Raw genomic sequence first — 10,446 nt, 5'->3', positions numbered from 1 at the left:
GGAGGGGGAACAATACCAAGTCCGCAAAAATCATCAGATGATGATTTGACCAAGGAGCGAAGGAGATATGGATGGCTCAGATGAGAATCATTAGATGTCTTAGATGAGGGAGCTACAAGCGGGGCATCAGGGATAGCAGGGAGGGTATCAGAGAAGGTGGGCGGAGGGGATACAAAGGGGCAAAATAGAGGGGGGTGAACATATGCAGATGATAAGATGCAATGAGATAATGATTTAGTAAGATGAGAATCAGAAATAGAGGGACGAAAATGAGGGAGAGGAGAGGAAAGATTACCCGGAGTGAGGCCTGCAAATGCCACGCAGGATTTGGTGATGCGAGGAGAGAGAGGTTGAACAGGTTCCGAGCACGATCCATGCGACCAAGCTTTTTCTTTTGGAGGACGACCGACAACTTTAGCAGGTCACTTGTCCTGAGATCCAGCTAGTATACCTGTTGTAATATAATCAGGCTAAGGATCAGATACAGAGTTGGAGGTAAGAAGTGGACATTCCTTATACAAGTTTCCAACCTTATGACATCGACGACACCTAAAAGGCACTCCTTCATAATTGATCCAGGTGGATCTTCAGATCGCACAGAATCACGGGGCAAAGAGCAGATGCAGAAATGAAAGCTATAGATCCGGTAATAAAAAACAGAGAGCTGAATAAACCAAAATAAACAGAGAGATGAATAGCTAGAACTGCAAATAAAGACTGTATACCTCCAGATCTTAAAATGACGTAGCCAACGCTACCGGAAACCTTTTAGCATGAGACGAAAGGGGTTCCTCACTAGAACATATGCTCCTAACACAATAGAGCAGTCCTCTCGGCCCGAAAGCAGACAGAAACAATGGATCTAGGAAACGACAGTCGGATGCAGTTGTACCGGTTTCAGATTTGGATCACCGACGGATGCGACCCTCAAATAGCTCTGATACCATGTAGGAATTTATAGGGTAAGTTCCTCAGAAAAACACCAAAGGAAACCGCTCACAAACAGATCACAGATCAATACACCAATATTCTTGACGTGGTTAAAACCCTCAAAGAGGGAAACAGTCCATGACTTGAGCCAACGCGGCCACTTCAGGCAATTTATTAATAAAAGGATGAAAATTGACATAAGATTCTCTCATGAACGGTTACCCTACAAATGACCCTCCATTCTATTTAAATAAAGATCATGGACCAATCAGGTGTTAAGCCACAGATCAAATGTTGGTAATACCAAGGAGAGAATGAACCGTCGGATCACTTCATGTCTAGAACATATCGTGACCGTCGAATTTTAAGTTACAAAAGTACATAGTAAAGAAACACACTTTACTTAACTCTACACTAGACCAAGTTATACTTAACAATTTCCTATGTGTCCGAATATCCTAATAAGATAAATTGATTTAAAATCATTATAAATTAATTTTCAAATTAGAAGATTAGTTTCTATTGTGTATTATTATAGAAAATTCAACATGGTTTCAAAGTTGCGTTAAGAGAACAAGCCTAAGGAAGTTGCAATCTACAAGGAAAATCGAAGTTTGTGATAGAAGTCTCTGTGTGAGGGTCGTTGTTGTTTGAGGTTGAGAGCGGGTCAGATTCTGCTCATGAAGGTTGTGGATTGTTAGACATATTAGAAGGATAAGGTTGAGAAAATAAGAACTTTATTTGTTTGTGTTATGCACAGGGGTCACATCCTCTCTTATATTTCATAAATGAAAGCATTCACAATGATTACAATTATGATGTAATCAATGTTTCATTGTTTCTATTGTTCGATTGTGACATGGTCTTAGCAAATATCAGCTGAGAATAACCATCTTGCCAATGGGCCATAAATGCACGGGGGCTATATATGCCCACTGTTGGATTTTGGCAAGCCAATTATCTAATGGTGGGCATATACATCCCCTGTGCATTTATGGCCCATGGGTAGGCTGGTTATTTGTTGCTGCAAGTATCTATGTTCAAGGAGCTTGTTGTGATTGGAAATTTGATTACAATATCTATGGACGCGTAAGCAAAAAGAGGGAGCACAAGTTTTCTAGTTGGCAATCACAATTTAGAGTTCATAATTATTTTCCCCATTTTGATTCATTTTTTTGAGAGCAGGGAACTCTCGCCTTACTATTCTATTGTTATGAGACTTGCGATCCCTTGGTTCATAATTTTTTGTCGTGATTACAATTTAAGACTGCACACATGGGGGTAAAAAATTTGAAGTATGTTATGGTTTCAAAGCTTGATGGGGTTGAAATTTAGTCTAGCTATACATCGTGAAGGATGGAAAAAGGTGAGTTTAACACTTGGTTTTAGATGAGGTCAAGTCTGCACATGACTTCTTCATAGTCAAGACATTCACACCACAAAAGATTCAAGAGGTTAATGTGGAAACACATGGTTGGAAGGATCACTCATGTGTAGGGTCACCACTGTAATTGATGGTTGATAAATGTTTTGATGAATTTACATGCGTTCTGTTGAGTTTGTTTATATTTAGAAAGGTGAGCTATAAATGGTCCAATTTTTTGAAGTATTTAGATATGAACCCAACATATCGTGGATTGATAATAAGCAATTTTTAAATTATAATCTCGTAAGCATCATGGAACACTGGTTTGGCCTTTTGGTATGCTGAGAAGAGTGAACTTGTGAAAAGTGCCTTTGCCTCTCTCTCTCTCTCTCTCTCTCTCTCTCTCTCTCTCTCTCTCTCTATATATATATATATATATATATATATATATCTATATATATATATATATATATATATATATAAATGCAACACAAAGTCGAAGTCTTGTGTATAATGCACCATATGTAGCAAAGGTTGTATACAATTCAGTTTCAACAATGAATGACATATCAAAACCAATATAATGACATTATATGAATCCTATAGCTTATTGATGTGCTCCTAGAAAGGAGTAAAGTGTAGAGCATTTAATTTCATGTATGGTTTATGAAGTTTTTTCCCTAGGGAAAAATCACAATTTTCATTAAGATGTTGAAAATTACATGTTGTAGATGCTTCAAGAAGTATATGAAAAAGAGGGTGGTTATTGCCACAATCTGAAAAAATGTCAAACATCCACCCCAGGATGGGAGACTAATAAGTTAAATACAAATTTACATGTATGAAAAAAAGATATACATGGATAGTCTGATAAAGATATAAACACTATCAGAACACATAATCATAAAAAATCAGGGCTTGGCTGCCCCAACATGTTGTTGATCATCATATGGTCTATGAAAATACTAGTAGTGTTTGTGCCTTGTCTGCTCCTGGATCATCCAATGCCCTGGAGGCTGGAGCGCAACCTCCTTGGATAGTCTGCCAGAAATCTAGTTGCACTCCTTGTAGATGTGATGACAAGTGATAGAGTCAAAATGTGATTTCAGTAGCAAAGTCTCATCCAATATATTCCAGAGTGTGTGCATGTGACAAACATATTGTTGATTAAACCAATTTATGTTGAGTTTAGAATCGCCAAAAATCTAAGTGTCTACATCCCTTCTCAAGTGCAAATTGTAACAAATGTCAGAGGGTAATAAGCTCGACATAATTGTTTGTTCTTTCTCCCAGACCCATTTGTATTTTGAAAAAATGATTGTCAGTGAGATGAAGGAGCACCCCCCCTCCACAACCATTATGCTGAGTTGATCCATCAAAATATGCCCATGGTAAGCTTCTATCAATAGTTTATGCAATAATAGTGCGAGGTGGATGTGGGTGATCATCCTCCAGAATACTGTTATAAATTGAGATAAGATGAGTTGAATCTTGTATCCGTTGAGGAGTGATGCCCTTGAATATGAGCTTGTTTCTATGCAACCATATGCACCGACAAATCAGGAGGGGGAGGTTCCTAATTTTGATGGGAAGCGCGACAAACCACCACGATCGCCAAGCCTCCAAGATATTTGTACCTTGCCATCTTTTGGATAAGTGTAATGATTAAAGAACATGATTCCAAACAGATGTGGTGATAATACAATGAAGAAAAATATGTTAAATTGATTCTGCAACCTTTCGACAGAGGATGCACCAGGTTGGTCCTTGCAATGAGCGCCTTTCTAAGTTATCCCCAGTGGGAGCTTTATTATGAAGGATACACCACATGAATAACTATACTCTAGGAGGTGCCTTCAACTTCCAGAGTGCACGCCACCACCAGTCAATAACAGGGGGCTTATGATCATAGACAATTATGGGATAACCTTCCTTTAGAGAATAGGAACCATGTTGTGCATGTACCCAAATGAGCTCATCCTCACCATATGTGATTCAAACATGTGATTCAGAGAGAGTGTTAATGTAGGAGTGCCATTGATTACGCCAGTTATCTGGAATTCCTAATTGATTAACAGATTTCCAGGCCTAAGAGAAATAGTGGAGTTGTTTAGATCAACAATGTGGGTAAGGCAAGAGATACTTGAGTTCGAGAGAAAATGTATGAGCTCTGGGGGAAGATGAAATGCGTTCCCACATCCATACCAATGTGAACCAAGTTTCCAGTTCCAATCCTCCAGGCCATTCCATTACGAATGTAAGATATAGAGTTCAACACAACTCGCCAGATAGTTGATATGTTAGATATGTTCCATGAAGGGCGCCTGAACCAATCAAGGAGGTGGAGTGGACAAATATATATCTGTATGACTACCTTGGTCCATAAATTATTTGAAGTGAGAACTTGCTACCACATATTGGCAGCTAGTGCTTTTGCAAATGCATCAAGGTTTTTCATACCCCATCCTCCCCATTTCTTAGGAAGGGCGATGTGATCCCATATGACCCAAGCATAAGTATGCCCTTCTTGTTTCCCCTTCCATAAGAATCTACAACACAACTGTTGAATTCTAGACAAAATGCCCCTTGGAATACAAGCCAAGGACATCCAGTACACCAGTGTTGCTTCCAGAACATATTTAATAAGAGTGAGGCGACCTGCCCTAGATAACCATCTATGGTTCCAGATATCTAGTCTCTTTTCAATCTTATCCACGAACCATATACAATCAGCTATTTTGTAGTGTAAGGGCTTGAGTCATGGAAGGTTTGAGTCGGCTCATCTATAAGGAAAGAAGACTGCGCAAACTACAGGGTATTAAAATTACCAATAAATGCAACACATGATCTAGTTAATGAAGGTTATAGGGAAACCCGGGTGAGTCAAGAGAATATTCAAATATAGCGAGCTAGTACGATCAAAAGCCTTTGCTAAGTCAATCTTAAGGTTCATGCCTTTTAGCCTCTTGATCTTGATAGAATGAAGAACCTCTTGTGCAGTTCCAACAACTTCATGGATCTGAAGATGATTAAGGAAGGTAAATTATTCCGAAGATATGTGGTCAGATAAAATAGGCTTTAGCTAGTTTGTAATGATTTTAGCAATATGCCTTTAATGAAGGTTATAGGGAAACCCGGGTGAGTCAAGAGAATATTCAAATATAGCGAGCTAGTACGATCAAAAGCCTTTGCTAAGTCAATCTTAAGGTTCATGCCTTTTAGCCTCTTGATCTTGATAGAATGAAGAACCTCTTGTGCAGTTCCAACAACTTCATGGATCTGATGATGATTAAGGAAGGTAAATTATTCCGAAGAGATGTGGTCAGATAAAATAGGCTTTAGCTAGTTTGTGTATATGTAATTGCAGAGAGAGATAGGCCTAAAGTCATTGAAGATCTGAGGGGAGTCAAATTTGGGAATAAGGGCGACGAAGGTCGAGTTAAAAGCATCATATGTATGGCCACTAACCCGAAATTATTCAATGACCTAAAGCAGATCATTTCCTAACACTTCAAAGAATGCTAGATAAAATTAAAGTGGCCAACCATCCGACCTAGGGCTCTTGCCTTTCTTGAACCATTTAAGAGTACCTTCCAATTCTCCCATAGATACTAGCTTGATGATATCCTCTACAGCTTCCTGATAAAAAAATATAGGGAAAAATCTAGCTACTTTGATAATCTCAACAAGAGTAGCTTCGTGAGGTGCCTTAAAGAGCTGACTGAAATGTGATGTACTGAGGGTGGCCAATTGATTGAAAGATTGTACCCGATGACTAGTATCATTCTCTGAGTGCCCAATCATATTGATGGCACGATGACCATTTGAAAATTGATGGTACAACTTAGTGTTGTCATCCCCAGATTGTAACCATATGGCTCGACTCCTAAGTCTCCAAGTTTCTTCTCTGTCCTTAAGAATTCTAGTCCTCTCTGCTTCAAGGTTCATGAGGTGTTCTTTAGCTTCAACAGAATGAAACCCCCTTCCATCCACTTCTTCCAAATTAGATAGCTCTTGTTCAATATTGTTGAGAATGAGATCGTCCCTCACCCTTTTTACTCTCGCCCATTCAATTGTTTTGCACTTAAGGCAAAGAATATTTTTAGCAAAACATTCAGTGTGAGACTGACCAGGAGCATGGGGAAGAGATTTCCAATAATCAGAGACCATTTTGGTGTATTCCTCATCCTTGAGCCAGGTCGAATTAAACTTAAATGGGGCTTTTGGCTTCTGAGCTATGCCTGCAATCTCAAGGTAGATAGGAGAGTGGTCTGATAATCCTCCCGATCCCACCCATTGCCTGTACAAGGAGAGACTTCCAAGAAGAGCTTCTTTTATGAGGAAACGATCTAGTCTTCTGGCAAGCAAAGCATCTCCAATTCTTTTGTTTCGCCAGGTAGGGTGTGGCCGAGCCATAGGGATATCAATGAGGTGGTGATCTTCCAATAGGAGGCTAATGGAATCAAAAAGTGGATCAACCTGTGCATTATGTCCCCAAGATTCCACATGTCCAATGGAGAAATTGAGATCTCCCCCCAAGATGATGTTGTCCACTTGCATATAAGAAGAATTGAGAATTTTTTCCCAATATGCAACCCGGTTAATACAGGGACCATAAACATTAATCAATCTCAAATCCCTCCCAAGATCTGAAGAAAATATGTCAGCCCCAATTAAGCCATCACCTCCCCAAATATTAAGCAGCTTGACTACCCTAGGATTGTAACCAAAAGAAATACCACCAGATCATCCACGGACATCTAATGCATGAAAATTCCATCCAGATACTAGGGCTTCTAGGGAAGGGATAATCTAGTCAATAAGTCTTAGGGTTTCTTGAAGGAAAATGATGTCCACCCTCTTAAGTTCGAGGAGCCTCCGAAAGGCTAGTTTTTTGGTAGGACTAGCCAGCCCGTGACAATTAAATGAGAGCCACTTCATGGAGAACTTGAGGGAAGGGTGGTCTTGGCTCTGAGGGCCCTGTCAATGGAGAGTTGTCTACGCTCGGCTACATCAAAATCAGCTTGGTGGATAACCTTGGACATATAAGAATGTTTGCCCCTCGTAGATTTGGATAGTTTTGGAGGGGGAACAATACCAAGGCCGAAACAATCATCAGATGATGATTTGACCAAGGAGCGAAGGAGATAAGGATGGCTCAGGTGAGAACCATTAGATGTCTTAGATGAGGGAGCAACAAGCGGGGCATGAGGGATAACAGGGAGGGTATCAGAAAAGGTGGGCGGAGGGGATACAAAGGGGCAAAATAGAGGGGGGTGAACCTATGCAAATGATACAATGCAATGAGATAATGATCTAGTAATATGAGAATCAGAAAAAAGGGAGGAAAATGAGGGAGGGGAGAGGAAAGATTACCCGGAGAGAGGCCTGCAAATGCCACGCAGGATTTGGTGATGCGAGGAGAGAGAGGTTGAACAGGTTCCGAGCACGATCCATGCGACCAAGCTTTTTCTTTTGGAGGACGACCGACAACTTTAGCAGGCCACTTGTCCTGAGATCCAGCTAGTATACCTGTTGTAATATAATCAGGCTAAGGATCAGATACATAGTTGGAGGTAAGAAGTGGACATTCCTTATACAAGTTTCCAACCTTATGACATCGACGACACCTAAAAGGCACTCCTTCATAATTGATCCAGGTGGATCTTCAGATCGCACAGAATCACGGGGCAAAGAGCAGACGCAGAAATGAAAGCTATAGATCCGGTAATAAAAAACAGAGAGCTGAATAAACCAAAATAAACAGAGAGATGAATAGCTAGAACTGCAAATAAAGACTGTATACCTCCAGATCTTAAAATGACGTAGCCAACGCTACCGGAAACCTTTTAGCATGAGACGAAAGGGGTTCCTCACTAGAACATATGCTCCTAACACAATAGAGCAGTCCTCTCGGCCCAAAAGCAGACAGAAACAATGGATCTAGGAAACGACAGTCGGATGCAGTTGTACCGGTTTCAGATTTGGATCACCGACGGATGCGACCCTCAAATAGCTCTGATACCATGTAGGAATTTATAGGGTAAGTTCCTCAGAAAAACACCAAAGGAAACCGCTCACAAACAGATCACAGATCAATACACCAATATTCTTGACGTGGTTAAAACCCTCAAAGAGGGAAACAGTCCATGACTTGAGCCAACGCGGCCACTTCAGGCAATTTATTAATAAAAGAATGAAAATTGACATAAGATTCTCTCATGAACGGTTACCCTACAAATGACCCTCCATTCTATTTAAATAAAGATCATGGACCAATCAGGTGTTAAGCCACAGATCAAATGTTGGTAATACCAAGGAGAGAATGAACCGTCGGATCACTTCATGTCTAGAACATATCGTGACCGTCGAATTTTAAGTTACAAAAGTACATAGTAAAGAAACACACTTTACTTAACTCTACACTAGACCAAGTTATACTTAACAATTTCCTATGTGTCCGAATATCCTAATAAGATAAATTGATTTAAAATCATTATAAATTAATTTTCAAATTAGAAGATTAGTTTCTATTGTGTATTATTATAGAAAATTCAACATGGTTTCAAAGTTGCGTTAAGAGAACAAGCCTAAGGAAGTTGCAATCTACAAGGAAAATCGAAGTTTGTGATAGAAGTCTCTGTGTGAGGGTCGTTGTTGTTTGAGGTTGAGAGCGGGTCAGATTCTGCTCATGAAGGTTGTGGATTGTTAGACATATTAGAAGGATAAGGTTGAGAAAATAAGAACTTTATTTGTTTGTGTTATGCACAGGGGTCACATCCTCTCTTATATTTCATAAATGAAAGCATTCACAATGATTACAATTATGATGTAATCAATGTTTCATTGTTTCTATTGTTCGATTGTGACATGGTCTTAGCAAATATCAGCTGAGAATAACCATCTTGCCAATGGGCCATAAATGCACGGGGGCTATATATGCCCACTGTTGGATTTTGGCAAGCCAATTATCTAATGGTGGGCATATACATCCCCTGTGCATTTATGGCCCATGGGTAGGCTGGTTATTTGTTGCTGCAAGTATCTATGTTCAAGGAGCTTGTTGTGATTGGAAATTTGATTACAATATCTATGGACGCGTAAGCAAAAAGAGGGAGCACAAGTTTTCTAGTTGGCAATCACAATTTAGAGTTCATAATTATTTTCCCCATTTTGATTCATTTTTTTGAGAGCAGGGAACTCTCGCCTTACTATTCTATTGTTATGAGACTTGCGATCCCTTGGTTCATAATTTTTTGTCGTGATTACAATTTAAGACTGCACACATGGGGGTAAAAAATTTGAAGTATGTTATGGTTTCAAAGCTTGATGGGGTTGAAATTTAGTCTAGCTATACATCGTGAAGGATGGAAAAAGGTGAGTTTAACACTTGGTTTTAGATGAGGTCAAGTCTGCACATGACTTCTTCATAGTCAAGACATTCACACCACAAAAGATTCAAGAGGTTAATGTGGAAACACATGGTTGGAAGGATCACTCATGTGTAGGGTCACCACTGTAATTGATGGTTGATAAATGTTTTGATGAATTTACATGCGTTCTGTTGAGTTTGTTTATATTTAGAAAGGTGAGCTATAAATGGTCCAATTTTTTGAAGTATTTAGATATGAACCCAACATATCGTGGATTGATAATAAGCAATTTTTAAATTATAATCTCGTAAGCATCATGGAACACTGGTTTGGCCTTTTGGTATGCTGAGAAGAGTGAACTTGTGAAAAGTGCCTTTGCCTCTCTCTCTCTCTCTCTCTCTCTCTCTCTCTCTCTCTCTCTCTCTCTCTCTCTATATATATATATATATATATATATATATATATAGATATCTATATATATATATATATATATATAAATGCAACACAAAGTCGAAGTCTTGTGTATAATGCACCATATGTAGCAAAGGTTGTATACAATTCAGTTTCAACAATGAATGACATATCAAAACCAATATAATGACATTATATGAATCCTATAGCTTATTGATGTGCTCCTAGAAAGGAGTAAAGTGTAGAGCATTTAATTTCATGTATGGTTTATGAAGTTTTTTCCCTAGGGAAAAATCACAATTTTCATTAAGATGTTGAAAATTACATGTTGTAGATGCTTCAAGAAGTATATGAAAAAGAGGGTGG

The 10,446-nt window shown here is 39.1% G+C and overlaps 1 protein-coding gene across 1 annotated transcript; it reads right to left on the bottom strand.

Annotated features, from left to right (window-relative positions):
* Nucleotides 1-5,827: 5,827 nt before the first annotated feature.
* LOC149199485 (uncharacterized) lies at nucleotides 5,828-6,712 on the bottom strand. Its single transcript, XM_089400587.1, has one exon. The coding sequence runs from the start codon at nucleotides 6,710-6,712 to the stop codon at nucleotides 5,828-5,830; it is 885 nt and encodes a 294-aa protein (XP_089256713.1).
* Nucleotides 6,713-10,446: the final 3,734 nt, after the last annotated feature.

Source organism: Pinus tabuliformis, chromosome 2_1 (assembly GCF_031772625.1).
Source record: "Pinus tabuliformis cultivar Carrire ecotype Pingquan chromosome 2_1, CPIR1, whole genome shotgun sequence".
Lineage (NCBI taxonomy): Eukaryota > Viridiplantae > Streptophyta > Pinopsida > Pinales > Pinaceae > Pinus > Pinus tabuliformis.
The sequence above is the reverse complement of the archived record's forward strand: the minus strand, read 5'-3'. Positions and strand labels throughout refer to the sequence as shown.